The 26910-nt window shown below is 39.2% G+C and overlaps 1 protein-coding gene and 1 non-coding gene across 2 annotated transcripts in view; one reads left to right on the forward strand and one right to left on the reverse strand.

Annotated features, from left to right (window-relative positions):
- Positions 1-923: 923 nt before the first annotated feature.
- Positions 924-26910, reverse strand: part of LOC132590522 (breast cancer type 2 susceptibility protein-like) — a 40760-nt gene continuing 14773 nt past the window's right edge. Inside the window, exons 10-27 of the mRNA XM_060263433.1 lie at positions 22239-26543; positions 16699-16794; positions 16195-16264; positions 14513-14949; positions 13439-13632; positions 12999-13186; positions 11459-11629; positions 10085-10439; positions 9266-9421; positions 9019-9163; positions 7858-7976; positions 6639-6834; positions 6270-6436; positions 6040-6178; positions 4256-4509; positions 3150-3152; positions 1836-1979; positions 924-1675 (exon numbers count right to left, since the gene is read on the reverse strand). Coding sequence (XP_060119416.1) covers positions 1256-1675; positions 1836-1979; positions 3150-3152; positions 4256-4509; positions 6040-6178; positions 6270-6436; positions 6639-6834; positions 7858-7976; positions 9019-9163; positions 9266-9421; positions 10085-10439; positions 11459-11629; positions 12999-13186; positions 13439-13632; positions 14513-14949; positions 16195-16264; positions 16699-16794; positions 22239-26543 — 7559 coding nt within the window. The 3' untranslated portion in view covers positions 924-1255. The remainder of the gene's footprint in view (positions 1676-1835; positions 1980-3149; positions 3153-4255; positions 4510-6039; positions 6179-6269; positions 6437-6638; positions 6835-7857; positions 7977-9018; positions 9164-9265; positions 9422-10084; positions 10440-11458; positions 11630-12998; positions 13187-13438; positions 13633-14512; positions 14950-16194; positions 16265-16698; positions 16795-22238; positions 26544-26910) is intronic.
- On the forward strand, positions 17436-17510 carry TRNAA-AGC (transfer RNA alanine (anticodon AGC)). Its single transcript has one exon. It is a non-coding gene; the product is annotated as a tRNA-Ala (tRNA).

Below are 26910 nucleotides of genomic sequence, written 5' to 3' on the forward strand. Positions count from 1 at the left end.
GTATACAGAAAATATGCAAAACATAAAAATTCCAGAAATCACTCTAGAGTAGTAATTAGATTTGTAACTGTTTTGTTAGTCCTAACAAAGAACCAGAAATCCCTTCAAAGTCTTGACAATTTTTTAAGGTTTAAATTTTACACTTGTATTCAACTGAATAGAAGTATCAAAATTTAAGAAGTACTTTGGATAGTAGTATTTATTCTGTTGAATCCACAACCCAATGAAAGATTACAAGGGAAGATCACAAAAAGTGGGACAAGGGCATTAATCTGATGATTTAGATATAAATAAGGGACACCTATGTTAAAATTAGCACTACTGCTAAATTGGTGTCAGACTGTTGACCGTCAATATATCTAATCCTCAACATGCCCAAATCTGTAGATCCTTAAATCCAGAGACTGAAGTCATGAACAGACAAGGCATCTTTCTCCAAAGCTGAAAAAAAAATCTGAAAAAAAGAAGCATTGCCTGTATCAGCAGCTGGGCTGGCCATTGCTAGAAATTGAACAGTATTGCCAGCCTGGTTTCTGTCAAAGGCGGGAAGAGGAGACAAGGCCCTTTCAAGGCATCTGAGGGAGGACTCACTGGGGCTAGGTCAGACAGCAAACACTGGGTGATTTGTTACCCCCTGGACTAGTTTTCTTGCTACTGTAGAACAGTAGCCAGTCACAAAAAACAATGTGATGTAGTGGTTACAACTCAGTCATAATTTTCCAGATAGAGGCTGCCAGGGAGTAAAGGTGAGAAAATTGAAGACAGGCAGATAAAGTTAGGTTGGTGAGAAATGCTATGGGAGCTTAAAAAAAAAAGGTAGTAGAGAAGTAGATGTCTCTGCAAGTACTTAGTTAAACATGTATCACCACTGTATTTCAGGAATTTGTAAAATTCACCACCAGTCTTGTTGGGCTCTCTCAGTATTCCATTTTTCTGAGGACAAATCAGTCCACAAATCTTTATTTTGAACAGGATTGAATTATGTACAATAGGCAAACAGTGAAACCAATAAAGAGTTCTTTAAATATTAAAATATACAATAAATGTACAGGGTTTTATTACTATTTCCATCTTTGTTGTCTGCTGCACAGCCAATGAAGTTTCACTTGCTCCTCCCCTTCCAGGAGTCTCAGTTCCTTCATTACTCTCTTGCAATGTATTTTTTCTACCAGCTGACTGGGAAGAAGTCGCTCTTGGAAAACAGCTAACTGGTGAATCCGTAAGTACTGCATAAGTAGTAACTTTATCTGTAAAGTCAACTTTTCTCTTTTGGTACATTATTCAAAAGGGTTTGTGTATTTATCATGGCAAGTTCTTCATCAGCAACAAAATTGTTTTCTAGAGGAAAGCAGCTTTCATTTAATCTTTTCAAGGAAGGTTTTTTAACAGGCTTACAAGCTTTCTGTTCTAATGGTCTTGCATGCTGGGTATCACAACTTCGAGGTGGCTGAAATGCTTTTTTCAGAGATGGAGAAACAAATGTGCTGATAGGCTTCACTGGAGGAGGGGAAGGTACTTGACTGAGCAGGTCCATTGCTTTCCTCTTTTTAAGGTTCTTAGAGGTTTCTTGTAGCTCTTGGATAATTTTTCCTGAGTCTAGTGGAACTGATGCTGAATTCTGCTTTCCAACTGTCAGTGGGCCTTGATATCTTAGTTCACTCGTAGGAGTTGCAATCTAATTGACAATGAAAAAAGACTTTAGGTTTAAATTCCCCTCAGTTGTTTCTACCCAGTCAAAAGATAAATATTATGCTCTCAAGAGAATGCTTATTTAAAGGCTTTTGTTGTAGCTACCCTAGAAGCATTTATCATGCCAAGACATTTAATAAACTTACTGAATGTGTATTTCTTGGACCAGATTTCCAGGGAAAAGGAAAAGAATTGAAGTCACATACTTTGGGCAAGTTAAATGCTTGTGGGTCAGCTGCTTGAAGCAAATTCGTAAGTTTCTGTTGTGCATCTTTGCCAAAATAGCTGTTCTACAGGACAAAAGAAGAGGGTTTCCATTAAAGAAAAAACTTTATATTTATTTCAAGCATGTGTGTGCTCGGCAAACTGTATTCTGTGGAAATTTATAATAAAGACACCCACTGATAAAACTGACTGAACTACAATTGTTAGTAAAAACATTCAACAAATACAGTAAATCTACCAATATCAATGATAAAATACCAACAATTACATTATATATTTGTTATTCTTACTGCTTTTCTATTGAATTGGATTTTATTTCATTACAAGCTACCATGAGTCTTGTTTGGTGAGGAAGAGGTGAGATATATATTTGATAATATAAAAATATAAATAGGTAGCATAACATATATCTCATCAATGGTGACACCATTGATAGGAGTTTCATAGCAAAAGGGAAAAATGAAAAAAAGCCACCAATCAGCAGAATGCCTGAGAGAAAACCTAAGGACCCATACTCAAAATCCTCTGCACCAGTTGAATGGGATATTTTAATGAATGCAAAATCCAGCAAGGCTGTAAATTGCCTAAGTGTGATCACCCAGTTTTAAATATTGGTCATTTATCATGTTCACATTCAGAAACAAATACAGAAAAAAATCCCAGCTCAGAGGCTACTGAAAACTAAGTTTAAGAACAATAACAGTAACAACTATTATTATTACTGTGTGCCATCAAGTCACTCCTTTCTTTCTCCTTCCTGTTTTGAGTCTGGCCCTCCAATCACAATGCTGCTTTGCAAAGATAAACTTGTCTATGGTACAATAAACACATGCTAAAGAAATACAATCCTTAACTATAAGCTCTGAAGGCCAGAGACTCAATCTCAAGTCAGTGTGAAAAAGGGAGGGGAGGAAGATGAAAGAAGGAATCAGACAAGAGGGAGGCATATGACTGGGAAAGAAAAGAGATTAAAGCATTCTATGAATTCACTGATAGCGTTTCAACTGCTTACAATAAACCTACAGTAATGTGTACAAAGTCCTTGCAGTTGCTGTAACTTTTGGAGCATCTGCAGCTACATGTAAGGCATTCTCTTGCCTTACTTGTGTTTTAAAGCCACAGAGGCTGTCAATGTCACATCTATGGAAACAACCTAGTGCTCCTCGGTTATGAGAAAACACACAAAAAACATCAATATGGATGCCTTCATAGAAAAATTCCGTGCCCAGTCACACAGACTTAAAACTGTAATGTGCTGACCCTGAGAAGAGCAGTTTAGCTTGCAGTTGAGAAGTACCTTATCTTCATTATATCTAGATCCAGGAGGGCAGCCATGTTGGTCTAAAGCAGTAGAACAAAGCCAGAGTCAAGTTGCACCTTTAAGACCAACAAAGTTTTATTCAAATTTTATTATTTGAATAAAACTTTGTTGGTCTTAAAGGTGCAACTTGACTCTGGCTTTGTTCTTCATTATATCTGTAATGGTTAGCATCTTAGTTATAACCCAGAAGCATTTCTACTTGTTTTCACTGTATCTCTAATGGTAAGCTTCTTAGTGATAACCCAGAAACATTTTTACTTGTCTTCATTATATTTGTAATGGTTAGTGTCTGAGTGATACACAAGAAACATTAATAGTAGTATTCATGATATATGTAATGGTTAGCATTTTTAAAATAAACTTCAAACGTCTTTTGAGTGAAAATGACCTGTCTGCATTATTTAGTCATTATTTTAGGAATAATATATTTAAACAAAAAATGTGCCCCCCTAAATGAAAATCCTGGCTGTGGACCCCTCAAAAAGACCCCTCAGTTTTCCAAGTACTAACCATGACTAAGCCTCCTTAGCTTCTCAGGGCCAATGAGATCAAACCTGACGCATCTGCCATGCTGGCCCATTCCCTTGTAGAACACGTTTGAAAGCTTCCTGGTTTGGGAAGGTTTCAGTCCAAGCTGCCATATTCTCTAAATGCAGGAACCTGGACGAACTGAAGTTTGCTTCCCCATAAATTGGGATTATAAACCACTCCGTTCAGGCATCACAGCAAACCAGAGTTTTATAAAAGTCTTCTCAAACTAGAAAGCCTTCAATTAAGCTGCTCTGCATGTAAGGGAAGGAGGGGTGGAAAGTGTGCATGGTCATGTCAAGCAGCCATCACATATAGGACTTCATGATAACATGACATACAATTTTTCATTCAAGTGCTTCATAAACCTTGTTTTAGTTTGTTTTCAGGATCTAAGATGTATGCATAAAGTAGTATTTTGCATGTCGTAAAAACTCTAGATGATTGATCTCAATACCTCTAACAATTTAACTAGAAATTAATTATGCTTACCTCTACAGCATTTTTCAGTTTATTAAATTGCTCTTGAAGATGTCTTTCCTTTGGATTTGAGGAGAATGCAGTAAGATCTCCAGCAAGTAATGTTGGAATGTCTGCTCTAAATTTAGGTTGCCACTTAAGATTGCTTGCAGAAATCAACTTAGTTGGGACAATACTGTCTTCAACAGCAAGATGCTTAAAATCTGTACAGATCTGGATTGCTATCAGATTATGACTTTCATCTGACAAATAAAACACAGAGGAACCTAGAAGTAAAATTAAAAAATTACTTCATTTATTAAAAATAAATTTTTACATTTAAATGTTTTCACTTCAACCATTTCACCAATTTAAAATAAAAGACAAGTTTCATGTTATATCTGTTGTGTTCCTTTCCCCCCAAAACTAATGGCTTACATTAATTCTGTACATCCTATCAGATATTTCTCTTTATTTTTTTGCCAAGTCTCAGCCAATTTATAGCAACCCCATAGAATTTTTAAGCAAACGTTCAGAGGTGATTTGCCATTGCCTGCCTTCGCCGAGTGACCCTTGGTGATTGCCCATCCAAATACTGGCCAGGACCACCCAGCTTGACTTCTGAGGTTCGTAAAAGCAAGGAATGTGGATTGAGTTCTAAGATCTGCTAATGGAGACCCATTTGAAGTGTGATTCTGTCCTCTGCCTTCCTCCAACTCCAAAAAAACTGCTCCTGAGTAACAGGGCACCCTCAGAAATGGAGTGAGATACAGTAGAGAAGAATGAAGCTTAAGGGTTGTATAATGTTAGCATTATGATGAATAGTGCATCAAAGTGTTGTGCAAATCAACAATGTGTTGTGTAAGGCATCAAAGTGCAGCATCATGCTAATGTAACAAAACAAGGTGGATCCTACAACTATACTCAGCAAGATTTGAGGCCTTCCTCCATTCAGCTTTAAAAGCTCTTACTTATGCAGGAGGAAGGCTGCCTTGGTGGATGGTTGGATCCATCCCAATACTGTGCAGCTATGCTGATTGTCATCAGTTAGTAGCAATAATGTTTGTTGGAAAAGTGAGACATCTAGCACAGCGGTGGCTGATGGGAGTTGTAGGCAAAAAACTTCTGGAGAGCTGCCGTTGGCCACCCCTGAAGTATAATGTTGGTGGCATGGACTTGCTGGAAAAACCAGGCTAGAATAAATGCAATATACATCACGATAACTGAAATGTGGGAAAGATATACAGAATAATTATCCTGTACTCTTTTGCCACCAGCATTGATCCTTTACTGCAAATACTTTCAAATGACAAGAAAACAGAGTACTTTTGATATTTGTAGGTAGCATGTGAAAAATTTATGGATTGTGGTCAGTCAAGATTTCTGAATATTCTAGTGTCCCAGAAACATTCCAAGATACAGCGTCTCCAATAAGGTGTAAAGGCAATATTTTAAGAATATTCTTTAATAAAACATTATTTAAGTAGTATGGGTCTATTTTTATCTACAGAAAACTTGTTCTTATGAGACAAAATTACCAAAGACCTAACTTTTAAGGCATATTTAAATCAAGATTATGTAAATAATTATTTAAATCAGCAAGAAATTATTAAATAATTCCCACAGTAGCATTCATAGGTCTCCAGAACCAACATGAAGTCTGTTTTAACAAGAATAATAAAGCTTGACGCCAAACTTAACCTTACACACCAGGAATAAGAACTTCCAGCCCCTCAGCCCCACAGGATGATTAGTATTATCCATCCCAATAAAGATTCTGTGCCAAGAATGTAGAACAGGGAACAACTACAGGATACCTGTTCCTTTCCTGAGAGAAACTACATATCCCACCAAATCCACTTCAGAGCAGGATGGCTGGAAAGAGGGCTCCAATATCTTGCTGAAACTCAGGCACTCCCTCGGCATGTAAATATGCTCTAGAATCTCCTGAGAGACCTAAAGATATAGAATGAACATTTATTGCAGACATTTAAACCTTTAGGTTATTTCACATATGCAGGTCAAGAGTTAGGATCAAGGAATTTACCGGTAGCTGTAGATACTGAGTTTTCTTGGTTGCCGTTAGCTGAATGTTAGCTGTCTCCAACTTGCCTTTGGATTGGGATGCGACTAGCTGGAAGATTTTGTACCGACATCCTTCCTTTAGGAGGGCATGAATATGTGATGTTGGACGCCAGATGTTCAATAGAACTTCTAAAAATAAAATTAAACCTATTTTCTTCTGCAACAATATGGTTCCATATCTTCAGAAAGCATTCAAAGTAAAAATTCATTGATATCATTTATTCAATTAATCAGAAGTTTTGATTAACCAAGTACTAGCATTGGACTGTCAGTTCTAAGAAACAGACTGAATTTAGACAGACAGGTAACTCAGGCGCTAATCTTTACTAACCTTTGCCACCTCCTTTTTCATAACCCACAACACGTAGTTTCATTACAGTCGTTACATTCCTTCTGCAGCAACTGTGCTCCTGCTCAGCAGATTCCACTGCTTTTCTGAATTCTGCTTCTATCTGTGCTTGCTTTTTGTCATTTACCATCTGCCTGTGACTATTCAAGGCTTTTAATTGCTCCTCACTGAAATAGCCCTGCAATTAGAAACATAACATTAAATTAACTTATGGCTTTATCAATAAATGGAGAAAACAGTATGATTATTAATACACATGTTGTTCTTTGAACATCAAGGGTGTTTTTTTTAAAAAATATTTGCTCTGAAATGTAAATAATGTTAGATCAAGTCATACAAATGAAAACACAGCGTTTCTCTAACAAGCACATGACTGCTTTGAGCAATCAACACCAAGAAAACCCAAATTTCAAAGTGATTCTTGCTTTTCTCCTTTTTTGATTCAGGTATAATGTCCAAAACATGACTCTCATCCCCCCCACTCCAAGCTCTACAAAGTCTTTTTGTAGCCTTCACTGACCCTGACTTTACTTTGTCAATTCTTATCTTCCTTTGCCTGATGAATTCTATGAACCTCTAACAAAATTGGCCAAGTGCAATATAATCTTAAAGATCTGTTGATGATAGCACTAAAACACAGAGCAGGAGCTGTCTTACATTGGAGGAAAAGTGTTTCTTTTATGGATTTGTTCTCCTTAAGATATAACCCTTCATCTTATGTCTATTTAAGTTCTGTATAACTTCATATCCTCATATCTCATACTGAGTTCATACATTCCTTCTGACATACTTACATCCAAAACTATGGAGGGCAGATAACCAAGATGTATAACCAGGATCCCCTTTATAGATATCCTCCCCCACCCCAGCCCCATAACTTGCTGCACATAATTAACTTATTTATTTATTTTATGATTTATATCCCGCCCTTCCCAACAAGTGGCTCAGGGCGGCTCACAACATAAGAATTTTACATAAATAGAATTTAAGCATAAAAACAGTTAAAATAATTAATACATTTAAAATTTTAAGACATTTAAACCATTTAAAACATTAGGGACAGCAGACATCTAGTGTAACTACACTCAGTTAGTTAGTTAGACCCATAAAGACATCATCTCCAGAAGAAATTCATGATTTCAAAAATTCAATGCTTCACTGAAGAGCAGAAATTGGTCTAATATCTGACATGCAATCTTACCTCCATGTAAGCTGGATCAGGAGCATTAGCAACCGCCTCATAAAGCTCTGCACCATCTTGCAGGGAGCGAATCTGTTGTCTGGTCAGCATGCGAGATCTCAGTGATCTTTTCCCTTCACCTGATTTGTTGAAATATATTAATTAATAGCCCAGACCAAAGAACAATTTTAAGAACATTAAATATTCCACTAACATACAATCAGATCAGATCTTCTAATCAGGCAACATAAAATCATAGAGTTGGAAGGGACCTCCAGAGTCATGTAGTCCAACCCCCTGCACATTGCAGGAAATTAACAAATACCTCCCCCACCACACCACACCCCCCCAAAACATCAGGGGCTCATCTCTCCCTTATGAATGGTCACCTACGGACACTATTTTCAATCCTCTCTACCCCTCCAGCAGCAACTCTCTTACTAGCTATCCTAAACCTCTTTTGTGTTCATTTCCTTTCCAGTCTTGTGTTTAAACACCAATAATTATGTACTTTTTCTGATGCATCTGTGAAGAGGCAGATTGCCACATTCTGCATCAACCAAAGATTTCTGACTTCAGTGGCAAACAAGCACCACATGGTATATTAGCACATCACAAATGGTGATATATGTCTGGTGGCAGGCAAGATGCATCAATATACTGCAGAGTCCCACACAAGAAAACTTCACTAATGTGTGAACAGAAGATGATACATAGTGGAAGAACATAGGTGACGAATTTCAATGGATTAATCTTCCTCCTAACTATGAAGTTACGGCCTTTCTTGGACTGTGCTTCATATTTTATCCTATACGTCCTGACACTCATACACAGATTGCTATTTACCATTTACTGCAGGATTTTCTAGCTCATTCAGTTACAGCTTATACACTGATCAAGGCTGCAGCATTATGAGTCTATTGTCCATGATAAATATCACCTGTAGAAGCATTATTAAAGGCAGAAACCAGCCTGGTAGTAAAAATGAGAAATCATTCTCTCATATCCTGGTGCCTGTATATCTATCTGTATGCAAAATTAATAGCGAATAAAAAAGCATTAAGTGCCACCAAATTAGTATATGTTTAGGCATATTAATGGTACAGGAATAAAAATACACACAAATTGTACAATTCAACATTCTAAAATCAACAGTAGAAGGGTTAAATATTGATATTTTACCCTCTTTCATTTCAAATTCAGCTTGTATTTTTGCAAGCAATGCTTGCATGGTCTTCTGCTGATTTTCTTTATGCTTTGCAGCTTCTCTTTCTTCAGCTGTTTCATTACGGAACACATAGGAGCCTCCTGATAACTTTTCCATCCACTGCAATAAATGTTAATGAAAAATTAAAACAACTGCTTTATTTTAGTTTGCTCTTGATGGAAATTAACTGAAAATGATTGGGCATTATTGTGCTGTACTAACCTGTGTGGGGTAAACTCGTTGAATAATGACATCAACACAACCAACAGTTCCACCATCACTAAGGAGTGATGATAGAGGCAAGCAGAAAGGCCGGGGGTCCCTATGATATCCTAATTTGGCATACCATCGGGCACGTCGAGTGCTGTTAGCTGAAATCTAAACAATGACATTAGTCAGCATCTACAAATACAGCTGCTATACAGAAGTTGATTTAGAGCTTTATACATATTAGTTGGAAGCACGTTACACAAATTCCTGGACCAAACATTAGTATTTAAACTGAAATGAATTAAATGATTCAGGACTTGCAGTGCTGGTTTACAATTTTTTTTCATGTTTTGAGGATTGTTGTTAAAGTAGTCATTAATGACATTAAAATACAGCACATGCAGTTCAATCCAGTGATCTGCATGCACCAGGATCATGGATTTTCCCCACCTGCTGCCCCTTCTTCCAGTGGCCCCTTCCAACCCAAGGGTCACAGAATTGGTACAGGGCAATAATCATGTAGGTCAGATGGCTACAGTAAGGGTTGCAAATGGGGTAAGAATGAAATAACTTCTCTTGTCCGCTAGTGCAGCTCTGCCCATGGAAGAGACAGGAGGGGATCACTGGATTCATGACATGCAACATTGAACAAAAAAGACAGAGCCCTATCCATAGGTCTATAATTTGAAATATAAGTACATAAAGCATTGGATAGGAAATGGGAGCAAATGTAGTTAAATGTAAATCACCATCCATTCCTAAATGACATAGACAGAATTGGTACTAGCTTGAAACAGACTAACTCAGTTCATGGCTGTTTTACAAATTTACCTTTAACATGAGAGATTCTGATGCTTCCAAAGGAGTGCACGCGCCCTGTGAACCTACAAGTTCTGCTCCATGTACAATGATCTTCTGACCCACACGCAACCTTTCTCCACGCAACAGTGATTGCAGAGCAGAGTCCAAGACAGCCCTAATCCCATACCAGCCATCTGTAACTTCAACCACAGCCGCTTCTTGTTTGTTTTCCACCACAGTGCTTTTGTTACAGATGTGAGACACATCTGCACTTAATGATATAATTTTAGAAATGCACAGTATGAGTGTTTTACCAGCAACATCATCTCTCTCTGTAATCCTTTTGATGGCTGATCGATGACTTTTGTCAACTTCCACATCATATCTATCAAAATGAAAAATATACAACAGCTTCTAATTTATTTTATATGAAAGCACAAACATGACTTTAAAAATATTTCCTTTCACTAAGGGAAAGGCTAGCTTTAGAGAATATTTTGTTTAAAATGATTCACAGATGGCATCTAGCTCCCATGAAGCTGGCAAAGATTTATAAATTTAATATTGATAAATGCTGGTTCTGCAAAGAAGGTAAGGCAGATTTTTTTCATATGTATGGCTATGTACACATGCCTCCAATTTTTGAAACCAGTGATAGAAATTACATCATGTGGGTTGGTAAAACAAATTCTTTATAAACCAGAGTCATTATTGTTGAACTATCTCCCTGATTTTTCTAGAGATCAACAACTAATTGCATTATACATAGTCACTGCTGCCAGACTGGTTTTCACTAGATATTGGAAACAATCTAATGCTGCTGATTTTCAGGACTAACTACTTAAAGTAAATATATATTCTCGTGAAGTTGACTGCTTACCCCCCCACACAAAAATGGTATAGATAGTTTAGCTCATATACGGAATAGAAAGATTCAAACGATGGAATTTTTAATTGGTAAGTAGATTTATCTGTAATGTTGGTCTTTTTTATAAGATAGATTCTCCTCTGTGTGTGAGATAAGGTAAATGATGTATTGTAACATACAGTATTGCATGCTAGTCCTATGCTGTTGTTTTATAGGTATTTTATGTGTTATATATGTTGAAATTTTTAGTATTTAGTAACATTAATTTTAAACAAAATGTAAAAAAAAAAATTCCTTTCAAAATAATAGCACCAATTTCACACTAAAAAACTTTCCTCTGCAAAATTAAGTATGAACACAATTATAGAAGCGATTACAGTTTAAAATTTAAAAAGATTGTTCAGCAAATTAAAATTACCAGATTAACAATGCTATCCTAAGCAGTTACACCCTTCTAAGGACTGCACTGTAAAAGTAAAACAAGTTTGCACCACAGCCAATGATACAGGAATTCACATTTCAAATCTGGTTTATACCTGTACTTTAGCTGAAATAGCACTCTTTCTGGAGTCAAGCATTTGTTGGCAAATTCTTGTGGAAATGCAACTTCCATAGATGCCAGTTTCCATACAATCCATCTATAGTGGTTGAAGACCCAGGCTTTTGAAATGAGTTTTGGATCCACTCCAGGTGTGTCACATAAAGTCCTATTAAAATTATTAGAATATAAAGTAATTATAGAATAAAAATCTTTAACAATAAATAATCTTTGTGGCTATGATGCATTAAATGCTGGTTGTGTTAGAAACAAAAAGGCAAGTTTACAAAGAATCAACTGAACTAGTTCTATTGGTGTTTTTGAAATGCCTTTTCATGTGAGGTAGATATGCTTTTAAAACTGTATCCAGTTAAACTGTCCTGAAGGGGGAAAACCCCCCCTCTAAATTTGTATGGCTTTAAATATGATATGAAATACATCTGAAATACATTGGTGTCCTGCAATGAGATAACCTTTCAGCTGAGGTTCAGCAAAATATTGTGATTGGTAGCTATACTCAAATATTTGATTATATGTAGCTGTTGAATTATTGATATGTCTGTAATTTATATTTTTCTAAAATAAAAAATATGAAAAAAATTATACTAAAGGGAAAAACTCTAAATGTTCACAGCTTCATCTAGCTGGTTTGATTTCTAAATATTTTCAATATCTTCATCCTATTAGTAATCCAGTTCTCCAGAGAGGATTTATTTTATTTATTAAAACATTTATATCCTGCCTTTCCTTGTGGTTCAAGACAGCTTAAAACATTTTCAGTTGAAACAAAAAACAAAAACAGCAGACCCCAACCCGCCCCCCTTAAAAGATGCCTGCAGTTCAAACCCTCTCAAAAATCATGGAAAGAAGGCAAGCCTTGTGGCACCTCCTGAAGATCTCAAAGGAAGGGCCCTCCCCTCTCCTCTTTAGGAAGCCTATTTTCACAGAGCCAGGGCCATGATCCAGAAGGGCCACCCTAAACAGATGGCCAACTGATGACCACAGATGGCACGCAATGATGTAAGGGAGAAGAAAGTTCTTCACATATGTGGGCCCCCAGCTGTGGTTATAAACCAGCACCTTGAATTGAACTCAGAAGCAGAGTGGCAGCCAATGTAGCTGTTTCAAAATGGGCAACATATGTTCCCTGAAGTTAGCCCCTAGTAGTAGCTGGACTGCTGGGTTTTGGATCAGTTGCAGTTTCCTGGTTGTGTTCATAGAGTGCACTGCAGTAATTCAGTCAAGAGGTTACAGAAGCATGGATCAGTATGGCGAGATCAAGGTAACGAGACTTTTGAAAAATCAGCTGCAGCTGACAGAAAGTGCTCCTGGCCACCATGCCAACAAAAAGTAAAAACATTGTTCTTGCTTTCCAGAGAGTTTCCCAGGACAAAAACATCTCATTGAGTTGTCTTTGTATCTCATAATTTAAAAGTTCTTTACATCAGTACAAAAACTTGATAGATTTGTAACAGAAAATACTGAATACAATTAAAAACACAGCACATACTGCATCATGCAAGCTTTCAACTGGATACCTGTAGAATTCCTCTTTTCCTGCCTTCCCCTCATCAGTGGGAACAAGATATCCTCCATCAGCCAGTTGTATCCCATCCTTTTCTAGAAAATACTCTTTACTGAAAAAATCCTGGATGAGAAACTGAAAATCTTCGGCATTTGTACTGTTAATTTTTATGCACTGCTTGGAAACACCAAACATATATAACTATAAGAGACAAGTAAAATGTTTTAGTGTGTTAAACATGATAACCAGCATCATATAATCAGCATCTACACATCAATATCAATTACTAGAGTCTATTCCCTTTTTCATTTTATGTTTTAAATTGTGATTTGTAAGCACTTGTTTTGCCATAAAGAAAGGTGGGATATAAATATTTCAAATAAATAAATATGAATGTGGTTAACTGCTTAAATGTTTAACCAAAAATACAGAACAGATCAAACAAATATCTACCTGCTTACTAAAATAAGAACCCGGCAATTTCTTGTCCACTGCATCTTTAAGAGAAATTCTATGTGCTCCAGCAGATGTTTTCACAAGATATAGGTTGCCCAGCAGTGGGCAAATTTTTTGCCTTTTTTTCTTTATAATTCTTATTTCTTGTAGATTTCTGGCATACTGAAGATCTTTTACTATTTTTGTTAAATCTGTCAAGAAAAATATTGGTCAAATCCAAATAGATGAGTACTAATTTAAAAGGGAAATCCTAGGTACACACAGATATGCAGACACTGTATTTTTAAGAACTCTATAATGGTTTACCAAACGTCAAATCCTGATAGTCTATTAAAGGATAACAACTACATATATGTTTAGGGGCATCTGTTACGTGGAAAGAGAAAAGAGAGAACCTAAGGATTTTTTAAGCTTTTACCTTTGCCCACAGCTCACCAAAATGAACTTAAAATGTTACAAATTGTGATACAATCATACAGCAGACTGAAAAAGTAATGGGCAAGTCATCCACAACAACAGTATTTATAAACATTCCATCAACTATAATCACTTAGGTGCAGACCCACAGCAGCCTGGATCCAGTGATGCACAATTAGAAACATATAGTGGGGTTCCACTTGTGAAAGACCTGGTACAACACACATATATTATTAAAGCCAGTAACTGGTTGCACAAAATCGTGTACTGAATTCTGTTTGCTCAAGAAGTCTAGCAAGTGGACATTTTGTGATACAGCTAACCTTAAATCAATTATTTTAATTCCTTAGGGCCAAACTACACATATCATTGCAGAACCATGGCTGGATTTCTTCTTTCTATGTCTTGAGAAAGTCATGAGGAAGAATGTGGAGTTAATCTAAGTACTGAAGGTCATCAGACAGAGCAAAGTTAAGGAAGCCTTATGTTCCAAGTTCTAGAAATTTCTGAAATTTGGCCTGCACAAATCTACATATGTAAGAATACATAGAGACAATAAAAATGTAGTGTTTGCCAAGCTGCTGGTCAATAAATGCAGACAGTAATTTAACAAGCTTTACAGTTACGCACACAAGACACATTCATCCAACATACCTGAATTTATGTCTGTGAATTCTGAATACTCTGGAGATATTTGTGTGGCATTGTCATCTTCAAGGGAATTGTCTTGGGGTTTGATAGTGCCTTCCTCAATCTTTGTGGGACTTAGCTTTTCCTTTTTATTAATATTTTTTCTGCCCAGTAAGTCATATGTTTTGCTGTGAGCTATTTCATCCTCAGAAACACTTGACTTTGTTTTGAAAGGTGGTACAAAGACTTTGACTGGTTTTCGAGCAATAAAATCATTTTCTGTTTTCTCGCTTTCCTTAGCTAAACTGTTACTAAAAGGCATCCAAGAAGCAGATGGTCTGCTCAAAGACGGTGTTGATATATCTTGCTGATTACCATTAGATTTACTTATTGTTCCTTTCAGATCCTGGTCTGGTGTGGTAAGATTTGGATGTAAAACGTCTTGCCGTTCTTTGGATGAACTGAACAAATAAAAATACTCTGATAAGGATTTGCATAAATGAATGGGTCTTTTAATGTTACTGTTCATCAACCTAGCAACCTACACGTTACACACATTTGACTGTATGCCTATTTCATTGTACTTTTTTTGTTTTGTTTGCCATGAAGTTGCTGCCGATTTACAAAGACCCTATAGGGTTTTCAAGACAAGAGATGTTCAGAAGTGGTTTGTCTTTGTCATTGCCTCTGCATTGTCCTAGCTGCTGTTAAAATCTATTCATAAGCTTCACAGCTTCCATACAAATGCTGTAACAGTTCCTTAATGCTATTTTAGAAAACCTGCACCTGTACTATTTTAGAAAACCTGCACCTGCTGAATTCATTGCACAACATCCATAAAACAAGAAGCAATGAAATATAAATTAATCTAAGTTGTCCTTTGCAATTATATCCAGCCTCATCTAAAGAATAAAGCTGACAAGATGAACAGCCAAAATCATGCCAGGAAGACACACAATTAGTTTAAACTTTTAGCAGGAAGTGCAGACATCACATTTCCGAGAATTATTTCATTTTTCCCTCTAGAAGCCTTGGGACCTACCAACCACAAAACTGCAGTTGGGTGGATGGAGCCTGCCACTCTCTTTACAAGAGTTACATTGTTTCAGAGCAAGACTGAAGGGTACAGGTAAGGAAACCAAAGCAAACCACGCCATCCCAAATTGTAACTTGACTCGCAGAGGAAAAACATACAGTTGCCACTATGTCTTCCATGGCAGTGGCAAATAGCAACTTTAACAGAAGGGAAACAGTCAATAACATACTCATTTCCTATCCAGAGCAAGCATGCATGTGAGAGGGAAGGAAAACAGGTGGATGGGAAAGGGTGCTGTTGTTTTACTGTTCACAGCAAAGGTGCAGGAATGTCCTCTTCCTTTGCAGGAAAGAGAAAGAAGACAAGGTGCTGTAATAACAAAAGTGATATCAGCTATGGAGGAGGGGTGGAAAACTACATGGAAAGGTAATTTTTGCCCACCAATCTAGAGCACTATACAAAAAGCTTTGAGGGTTCAAAAAGTTAGTGTGATGGTTTCTTCCCACACCCATAACAGCTCTATGTGCTATTTGAGTGATTTTGAGACTCAGGTGAATTTCAGAAGCTTTTGCAGATAAAATACAAGGGACTGGTGATAGTAAGGGAAAGTGTCTGCATGTGCACACAAAGATGCCTAAAGGATTTTCTAGACTGAAGTTATTCTGCTTACCTGAAAGGGACACTGACTACAGGCTTTAAGTCAACACTGTATTTGAACTTCCTTCTGTCATTCATTGTATCTAAAGAAAAAAAAAAACAGTTCTTTCACTTCCCAAAAGCACAGCAGAGAGTCTGAGGAATGGACAACATGGTACCATTAAATGTTGTGCAGAAAAGGCAATTTCAGGAAATGTCCAATTCCCTGTTCTATACCTTATCTTCCTAAGAAAATGTTTTTTAATATCTCTTCTACTGCTTTAATCTATAAAATAGATTGAAAATTTTTAACTTGTGTGTTGCCTATCTGCAACAAGCCATAGTAAGCACAAATGCACAATCACATAAAACGAGGAATGGAATCTAATGAAAATGTTATTTGCTAAGTAAGATTCTGAGACAGGACAAGGACAAGTGTCAAATTTTGTTAAAACTGTTGTGTAACAAAAGTGAAGGAGAAAGAACAGATACCATACTTTATATTCACTGATGTAATCCTTAGTAAAAATATCATTACCCTCTGGAGTAGTTTTTGAAGGTTTCAGAGATGATTTGTCAGGCCTTTGTGATCTATCAAATTCAGGTAACAATTTTCTTTTAATAGGAGGTTCTCCTGGAAAACAAATGCCAGCGACCATTTTGAGATGCATTTTAGGATACTTAGCCTAATATATTTTATTTTATACAAAATATCATCAATGAAGGAAATGAAATACAGTCATCTGAATAAGGCACCACATGCATCAGGAAGATCACAGACAAAGCTTGCCCCCAGTACACAGCTGAATATCTCCAAATGTAACTAATATGTTTGAGTTGTATACTTATTTTCTTTCTGTTCTTTCTTTTCATGTAGGAAAGGGCTTTTCTTCACAAAATGCCAGCCTTATCATACCAATATTTTGGTTCTATTTAGAAACCAAAGCTTGGAAAACAGTTTACAGGCCAACCCTGTCATTCCTTTTGCAGCATGGGTGCCCTATGTCAAGGGTGGCCAATGGTAGCTCTCCAGATGTTTTTTGCCTACAACTCCCATCAGCCCCAGCCACTGTAGGCAAAAAACATCTGGAGAGCTACCGTTGGCCACCCCTGCCCTACGTGACTACTGCAGAGTGGACAATGTAAGAAAGCATCATTCTTGAAAAATGTGCATGTAAGATAGTTGCATAAGATTTTATTCCTTATTGATTTTGAATATACATCAACCATAGCTCTTCACAATGTTTCTTCAATGAGGTGATATACTTCAGTAGGGGAGGGATGGTGGCTCAGTAGCAGAGCATCTGCTTAGCAAGCAGAAGGTCCCAGGTTCAATCCCTGGCATCTCCAACTAAAAAGGGTTCAGGTAAATAGGTGTGGAAAACCTCAGCTTGAGACCCTGGAGAGCCGCTGCCCGTCTGAGTAGACAATACTACTCTGATGGACCGAGAAGAAGAAGAAGATATTGGATTTATATCCCGCTCTCCACTCCGAAGAGTCTCAGAGCGGCTCACAATCTCCTTTACCTTCTTCCCCCACAACAGACACCCTGTGAGGTGGATGGGACTGAGAGGGCTCTCACAGCAGCTGCCCTTTCAAGGACAACCTCTGCCAGAGCTATGGCTGACCCAAGGCCATGCCAGCAGGTGCAAGTGGAGGAGTGGGGAATCAAACCCGGTTCTCCCAGATAAGAGTCCGCACACATAACCACTACACCAAACTGGCTCTCTGATTCAGTATAAGGCTGTCGGAGCGGGAGTAGCAGAGTGAGGGAGATGACTTGCCCGACACAGGGCTTCAGGAAAGAAAATCAGGCAGACACGTGCAACTAGTGCCAAAAGGTGTATTAACATATATACACAACAAGTGCTCTCTTGTGCAGTCTATACAATATCACCTCCACGGACAAAGTGCTTCGCCTAACCACCATCTCACAGGGAGAGACCTGTGTGATGCACACACAGATCATATATAGTCCAAGCAGCCAATCCTGGCCATGCTGACTCAGCAGATTGCATCACTTGGCTTCTGCCGGCTCAAGCCGGTCTGCTGATCAGGTCACTGTGACCTAGCCTGGCAGCTAGATCACCAGCTGTCATACTGTAGCTGTCAGACTGGGTTTATGTAGATTCTTGCTCCAACACACCTCCTAATCTATTTAAACCCAGTGCACCAAAACACTTTACACAGTTTACATACATGTCCACCAGCAACATTACAGTTCATATTTACGTAGCTCGGAACCCTTTCCGGAATTGGTTCAGGAACTCATCATGATTGTAAAACACATCATCGTGTTCCTGTTCAGCCAGCTCTTTCAGACGCTTGGCTTCAGCCTCCTTCTCCCTTGCCTCGCACTCTGCCACCCAGGCTTTCCATTTCTTAGCCTTTTCTTTTAACATTTCCTCAAATCCGGGTGGGTCTGGATTGACAGTCAGAGTGACATAGGGACACTTGTACCTAGCGGGACGTTGGCCTTTGGTGGACCTGGCAGACACCCGTGGCCCTGTGCTTGGACCAGCTTTGTCTTCTTCGGGTTGCTCTGTTCCCACCTCCTGGGCTGGTTGCTCTGCCCCTGTAATTGGGTGTTGAACCTCCTGACTCTCACACTTTACCTCCAGTTCCTGCATTTGAGGCTCTGCCTCCTGACTCTGCTCGTCAGGCTCTGTGCCAGCATTCGGCTCACCTTCTCCAGCCCCACTGGGTGCCACCTCCTGGGCTGGAGTTCTGGGCTGCGCTCCAACATCGTTATCGCTACTTGGCAGCAGGACAAATTGTTTCTGCAAGGAGTGCAACCTTGGCCAGCTGCTTTCTTCATTGAACTGGGCACTCTGACTAAGTGTTATCTTGCTTTTGCTATTGCAGAAACGATAACACCTGGCCCTTGGCTTGTAGCCCAGAAAAATTAGGCTCTCTGCCCGGACATCCCCCTCCCCGCTACTCGTGGAGTGGATGCCAACCCGAGCCCGTGACCCAAAGACTTTTAAAGAACTCAAATCTGGGGTCTTGTTCAACAGTAACCTGTAAGGCACATTTTTCACAGTATTACACCAAACCCTGTTTTGCAAAAAAACAGCTGCATGTATGGTTTCTGCCCAATAGGTCATTGGCAGTTGTGCGTCCTCTAACATGCAATACATCACATTCTGCAATACAGCCCCATGCCCATTTTCTCGGGGCGTTGCCGGGTTCGTCAGACGGTGGGCAATGCCCTTGTTCTCCAGCCAACGTTTCATCTGGTTAGATAAGAATTCCCCCCCTCTGTCGGTTTGTACAGCTAGGAGATTAACCCCTAATTGTCTCTCCGCTGCTTTGACCCACTTGGTGAATGTCTTATACACCTCAGACTTATGCACCATGGTGAAAACCCACGCGTACCTCGTGTGGTCGTCGGTGGCCACCAAGCAGTATCTCCTCCCCGACAGACTCTTTGGCAATGGGCCAATAACGTCTAAATGGACTAGTTCCAGGGCTCGTGTGCTTTCCCTTGAGCTTTCTTTAGCAACAGCACACGCCTTGCTTTTGGTCTTCTTGCAGACCTGGCAATCCAAGTAACATTTGCAAGGATTTACTTTCAAACTAGGCACAAGCTCCAGGGTTTTCTTTAACGCCCTAAATCCGCAGTGCCCAAGTCTCCTATGGAGCAAATGTATACAATTATTGTGCACAGGCTCATTCGACACCTGAGCCACCTGGGCACAATCACTCTGGACCACATACAGTTTACCTTCCCTCTTTCCTGTCACAAGCAACTTTCCCCCACCTCCCAGGATTTTGCAGCAGGTTTTCTCAAATCTCACCTGGTATCCCTGGTCAGACAGTGTGCTAACACTCAACAGGTTAGACTGCAGTGAGGGTACATACAACACATTTTGCAACATACATTTCAGTGCAGGAAATTCCACATTGCCTGAGCAAACAGAATTGGCAGTGGTCCCATCAGCCAATCTCACATACTTATGCTCAGGACTGTCAATGTTTTTCAACAACTCCTTCTCGCAGCAGAGATGGCTCGTTGCCCCGGAGTCTAAAATCCAAGCAGACCCTGTGCTCTCTACTGCAGACGTGACCAGCCGGGTTGCTTCCTCACACGGGCTGGCGGTCCTCCGCTCTCGCCGCACACGCCCCCGCCTCTTCTCCCTCTCAGGGCAAGCTCGGAGCAGGTGCTGCGACGACCCGCATCCATAGCAGCGACGGACTGCGAACGCAGTCGGCTCCACTTCCTCCACCTTCGGACGCCTGCCAGCAGCAGAAGCTGGCTCATTCTTGGCTGTCTTCCCGGACACACCGATAACAGCACGCTGCCCGGCCGACACCCCCGGACAGCTCACGGCCGCAATTCTCTCTTGGAAGTCAAGCAGGTGGGCACAGACGTATTCCATGGTCAGGGTCGCTACGTCCACCGTCTCCAGAGAAGTTATCAGGGGAGTGTACTCAGGTGGCAACGACGACAGCAAAATGTACACTCTGTCGTCTGGAGCTACAGTCTTGCCTCTTGCCTCCAGCTCAACGAAACAGTCCGTTAGCCGTTTGATGTGATCTTTCACACACCCTCCAGCCGGCATAACGGTGCGGAACATCCTCCTTGTCAAGGCCATGAGGGAACCAGCAGTGGTACTAACATGCACCGCACTCAACGCGTCCCAGGCAGCCTTGGGAGTGTCCTTCCCTCGCACATAAACCAGCTGGTCATCTCCTATAGATAGCACTATGTTGGCCAGTGCCTTATCCGATAACACAGTCTCGGCAGGAGATAAGTCAGCAGGGGGGCTACTCACGAACAGCCATTGCCCTTCACGCTTGAGGTAGTGTTGCATTCTCAGGCTCCACACCGCGTAGTTGGCTGAGGTGAGCTTCTCAACGGCTACTCCAAGCTGTTGCTGAGCCATCGTGCCGACTCCTCCTCACGGCTGGCTGCCGACGTCCCTCTGGCTCTCAAACAGAGAACGGTGGTGCTTCTGTGTCCTTCACCGGCGTTCCTCGCCTCCGGCTCTTTCCAAACTCACAGTCAGCTCAACTCTCAACTCTCTCCTCCGCGCAGCGGAACCGCCCTGGGCCCATAACCCTGTCGGAGCGGGAGTAGCAGAGTGAGGGAGATGACTTGCCCGACACAGGGCTTCAGGAAAGAAAATCAGGCAGACACGTGCAACTAGTGCCAAAAGGTGTATTAACATATATACACAACAAGTGCTCTCTTGTGCAGTCTATACAATATCACCTCCACGGACAAAGTGCTTCGCCTAACCACCATCTCACAGGGAGAGACCTGTGTGATGCACACACAGATCATATATAGTCCAAGCAGCCAATCCTGGCCATGCTGACTCAGCAGATTGCATCACTTGGCTTCTGCCGGCTCAAGCCGGTCTGCTGATCAGGTCACTGTGACCTAGCCTGGCAGCTAGATCACCAGCTGTCATACTGTAGCTGTCAGACTGGGTTTATGTAGATTCTTGCTCCAACAAAGGCAGGGTCTGATTCAGTATAAGGCAGCTTTATATGTTCATATGTTTACAAACTAAACCCTGGAAATTAATAAACACAAACTTTCTGAATGTGTTAGTGTTGGCTGTTAGTAGTTCACAAAAGTTTTGTAGAGCTATCCAGTCATTTCCAAAGCATCCTTCAATAAAGTTTGTTACAGATTTCATCAATGATAGCAGGGCCATGTAGTGGGATCTTGGCCCTAGTGAAAGGTTTTTTGATAATGTGATACAAAAAAATTGGACTGTTGTTAGCTTTCCCTCTAGGTATTTACATCTCTACCCCCCTTCTCTGGTTGTTTTTTTCCCACAGCTGTCTCCAAATCAACAGTGACCACAGCTAAAGGAAACACATTTAGACCTGCAAAAATAGTCATTGAATACTGGAAGAGGTAAGCAACTCTTTCTTTTACTGATCCGCACCACCAGCCCTAATCCCAGTCCTGTATTCCTACTGGCATATGAGGCCTGTGACTACAAATTTTCTGAGAACATTAATTCTTCCCTACTTTGAAGTACAGTAAATTAAACAAGAGCAGTGGCAGTACTGCTAAGTAAACACAGGAGTTGAGTGCAAGAAAAATGACACACCTACCAAATTTGTTTTCTTCTTCTATGCGCCTTTTCCCAGTTCTAATATTCATTGGCAGATGACTAGTTTCCCCAGAAACGACGACTGATGTTCTTTTATTTTTCTGTACTTCTGAATCAGCGAGCTCATCATCTTCCATAAATGCTTTGGCACTTTCTGAAGCTTCTGTTTCAAAGTCATTTTCTGGAGTTTTAGAGTACAGAGTATAACAAGAATCCATGTTTCCTTCAGTGACAGTATTGTGTTTTGTTGCATCTGTATTTTCTGTCCTATTTGGACAAGGCTGGTATCTTTCCAGAGGTCCCATTTGCTTTGTATATGGAAAGGGTTTTTTCCATTGCACTAGCTGCTTGTACTTGTCAGTATGAGATTCAAGTGAAGGTATTTTAGCATTTAGTGTTTTAGACTTATTATTAGGATTGCTTGTGGTTAAATAAAGAGCATTGCACTTCTCTTGAGGTTTAGATTTTGAAATGACTTCATCATCAGCTTTAACTTCTACGCAAGGAGCTTCTATGGATGAACTATGATCCTGCTGTAAATTTTGTTCATCTTCAAAGTAATTATTGCTGCCGGTATCATCCATTTCTTTGAAGAAACCTGTAACTTTCTGGAGAGCTTTCTCAGAGACGTGAACTTGTTTCCCACTTGCTGTGCTAAAGCCACAAAACATCTGTGGATTTACTTCAGTGTCTGGAAGTCTCTCTCCAAGGGACATTAACAGTTTGCATTTTCTAGGGGTCATTTTATTTCCAACAGAAAACATTTCAGCATAACTGTCATTTGACACATGACTTGGGTGAACTGATGGATTATTTTCTTCAATATCAGAAAAAAGTAGTCTTGCTTTTTTTAATGACTCTCCAGCTAACTGTACAGGCTTACCACTTGCTGTGCTGAAAAACTCACAGTTACTAGTGCCTCTAGTAAAGTCTGATTTGATATGATTCTGTTTGCTGGAGGCCCAGGGGTCAGAAAGCTTATCAGTCATTTGAAAACATGATGTTTGACAACCTGACTGAGGCCTAGCATCCAAGGACAGGGGTCCCATATACTGTTTATCTTTCCAGCCATATTTCCCAGCTCCAGAAAGTTGAGGTGCAACTGAATTTTCTGCAGCAGTTTTCAGAGAAGTACCGAAGGCATCAGAGCAGCTTTCTAAAATGCCATGTTTACTAGTTTCAGATCGAAATTCTATATTCTGTTTTTTGGATTCATTACAGTCAGTATGAAGGAACTGTCTGACCCTTTTTAATGCTTCCTGAGAAATTCTGACAGCTTTACCATTTGCTGTACTGAATGCAACTGGCCTAGTTGTTGAAAGCTTGGGTGCTGAGACAGATACCTCACTAGATGGATCTTTCAGTAAGTTGTTTGTGTCCAGTAAGTTTAAATCACATTCCTGGTCTATAAAATCAACATTTTTTTGTACATCTTTAAAGCTGCTAATTTTTTCTGCATTAAAAAATTCTGGTGACGTTGCCTGGGACATACAAATGAAATTATTTGCATTGGAATTTGTGTCATTATTATCCAATGACTGGTGTAATGCAGAACACTCACTTTTTAAAACAGAGGAACTAGTTTTTGAAGACATTAAATCCCAATTCTTGTTATTAATGAATACGTTACTTGGATTTCTACATAATGGCTGCTGAGTATCTTGTTTTGCATAAATACCAGACCCTTCTTCTACAGGTAAACATTGGTGATTATCAGAATACAAAAATAAACTTCTTGAAGCATCGATTGTATTCAGGGCATGTGCTGGAATATTCTCAGTCATCAAGCCCTTTGTTATGTCATTTCCCTCCCTTCTTTCAGATGTACTAATCGCTAGAGAAAGTTTTTTAACTGTATCAGGATTTCCAGTCTGCTTAATGGTAATGTTATCAGGCAGCAGGTCTAGAGGATTGTCAGAACCACTTTTAAGAGTTAGAACTTCATTATACTTTTCAATTCTATCTTCAGAGTCCTTTCTTATTTTGGTAATGCTCTCATTCTCTTTTCCTTTTATTGAGTGTTGATTGCCAAGGCTGAAAAAATTACTAAGACCATCTTTTTCTGGAAAAGTACTGTCTTCTGAAAGAATATACCTTGCCTTAGCTAAAGATTTGTCACTGATTGCAATTTGCTTACCACTAGCTGTGCAAAATCCCACTGTACTATTGTGCTTTAAGTTTTCATTTTGATTTAAGTCAATACTCTTTTTGACAGAAGTGATGGTCCCCTTCTTGTTTCCAACATCCGTCTTACCACAGGAAGTTGATGATGTATCATCTAGCTCTTCTACACAGCAGCCAGCCAACACATGAAGTGCTTTATTCTTTCTTGTCTGAGGGACAAGAATATTCTGATCAGCCACTACTAAATAACCACCTTCTGGATTGTGCATTTTCATCTCTAGGTGATTACAATTTTGATTAGAATTTAGGTTTTCTTTTTCATTTGCATTATTCAAAATGGAATTCTCTTCAGTTTTAGCAACTTCAGATAAACAAGTAAGGTCAGACACAGTTTCTTGCAAGTCATTACAGTGAGTCTCTTCACAGTTTATAAAGTGACGTGCAACTAATATGCTGTGATTGTTTTCAGTAGTTGACAAGTCATTTCCTGTCATACGAATAGAATACTTCTGAACAATTTTTAGATTAACTTCTGTAGTACTAGAAAGATGAATAATATTGTCTTCATTAAAACCTGTTCCATTTGACTTTTCCATATTTTCTTTGACACAGTTAACAGCATCTCTCATATTATTTTTTATCATGTATTCAGCACTTACTCCTTTGACCATTTGTTGCCAATCAATGCCTGTTTCTTTCATACATGTAGGATTATTCCAGCAAGGATCACATCTGTTTGAACTATTTTTTAACTTTGTTCTATGAAGGCTATGCATTTCAGCCACTCCATCTAGATTACAGACTAAGTCTGCAGGTTTGTTAAAAATCTCACTAGAAACAGCACTTTCTTTTCTCCCAGCTGATCTACATTCCACCAAATCAGACAAGTTACAATGCAGAGATGCTAATGCATCTGGAACAGAGCATCCCCCGTTTTGGTTTCTGCTTGACAAAGTAACTGATGTAAGTTCTTTATTGGTATGTTTCTGTATCACAGATTCTTCAGTAGTGTCCCTATACTTATGTGGTGATCGACTGCTGTCTCTCTGGGATTTTGGTTTGCAGCTTTCCTTAAAATCATCTTTCCATACTTCAGAATTTAGATCCAGTTTAGTTATTTCATATTTATCTGTGCTTCCAGATACTTTACAAGCACTATTCTGCAGTACCGCCCTTTGCTTGCTAAGTTGTGTAAATTCAAACTGACTACCTGTTTCTTCCAGTATATTAGAAAGCTCAGCAACCTCTGCTTCTTCACTTGCTGTTAAAATTTGTTTTCCTTCAGGTTGTTGATTTTTAAGCACATTCTGAACAGATGCATTTAGGAAAAACTCAGGACACATGTTTTTGGTATCACTTAATTCAATAAGACTCATTTGTGAATCAGAAACATGTGAGAAGTTGGATATGCTTTTGTTTAATGTATTCATTCTAACAGCAGAAATTTCAGCATTTTTTTGTACATTTTGATTTGAAATATACTGCATTTGTTCACAGGGAAAGTCTTTAAGAAATTCTTCTTCTATGTCTTTAAATAGAAATTTGCCTTTTCTGATGTTATCTTCGGAAAGAGCTATCTGTTTATTGGATGAAGATTTGAAGCTGGCAAAACCTTGGTTTCCATTATGACTTGCATGTCCTAATTGTATTTGCTTGTCATTACCTAGAAGAGGTTGTCTCAGATCTAAACTTTTCTCCAATATTACAAGATTAGAAGGCTCATTTACATTAGGCTTTGATATTGTCTTTGACAGATTCCCAAGGTCAGCCATTTGAGTGCTACTTTCCAAAGAATGCTGTGCAACTAATCCCAAAGATGCTTGCCTGTTTCTCCTTTTCAGTGCCTGCACTGCCAACTCAGACTCCTCAGAACTTCTTTCTTGGAATGAATCGCAGTTTGTGAGATGGGCACATTTTTCACTATTTTCTTTTCCTGAAATATCTTTGCTTGTGTGGATCTTGTTTTCACTTGACTCGGTTCCTTGATTAGCATCTATGAGATGAGAAGGCAGATTTGTGTCATTTTTCCTGTCTATGTTTGGAAGAATTGGTAACTGATCCATTCCTATGGTTGGTTTTTTACTGAGTGGAGTTGGGTTAGTCCAAGTCCAGCTTTTCTGAAATGCTGCTTTCTGTCTCTCTTCAACATAGTCAGCACCACTTGAAGGTTCTTCAGTTTGCCCTGTAAGAAATTATGGAATATAAACTAAGTTACCATCATTTAAGAGTATATCATAACATGTTCTATAAGATTGGAACATTGGATCTTGTCATGTAAGTTCCTTTTACATGGAACTCAGAGTACACTCTGTTTAAGGGGAAGAGGGGCACATGTGGGAATTGGATCAAGGCACCTGTGCTTACCTTTCTTCAGTATGTGTATTTTTTCTGCTTACAGTATCAGTTTGTTACATTACTTGAGGCCTGCTGCCTCTCTGTTTTTCTGTTCTACATGTTTAACCTTTCTGAGTAGGCATAATTAGGTTTCTTTGACAGACTGCTTTTATGGCTATGGAAGTTTCTAAACTGAAAAGACTTGGCAAGTACTT

This window comes from Heteronotia binoei, unplaced genomic scaffold (genome assembly GCF_032191835.1).
Source record: "Heteronotia binoei isolate CCM8104 ecotype False Entrance Well unplaced genomic scaffold, APGP_CSIRO_Hbin_v1 ptg000122l, whole genome shotgun sequence".
Lineage (NCBI taxonomy): Eukaryota > Metazoa > Chordata > Lepidosauria > Squamata > Gekkonidae > Heteronotia > Heteronotia binoei.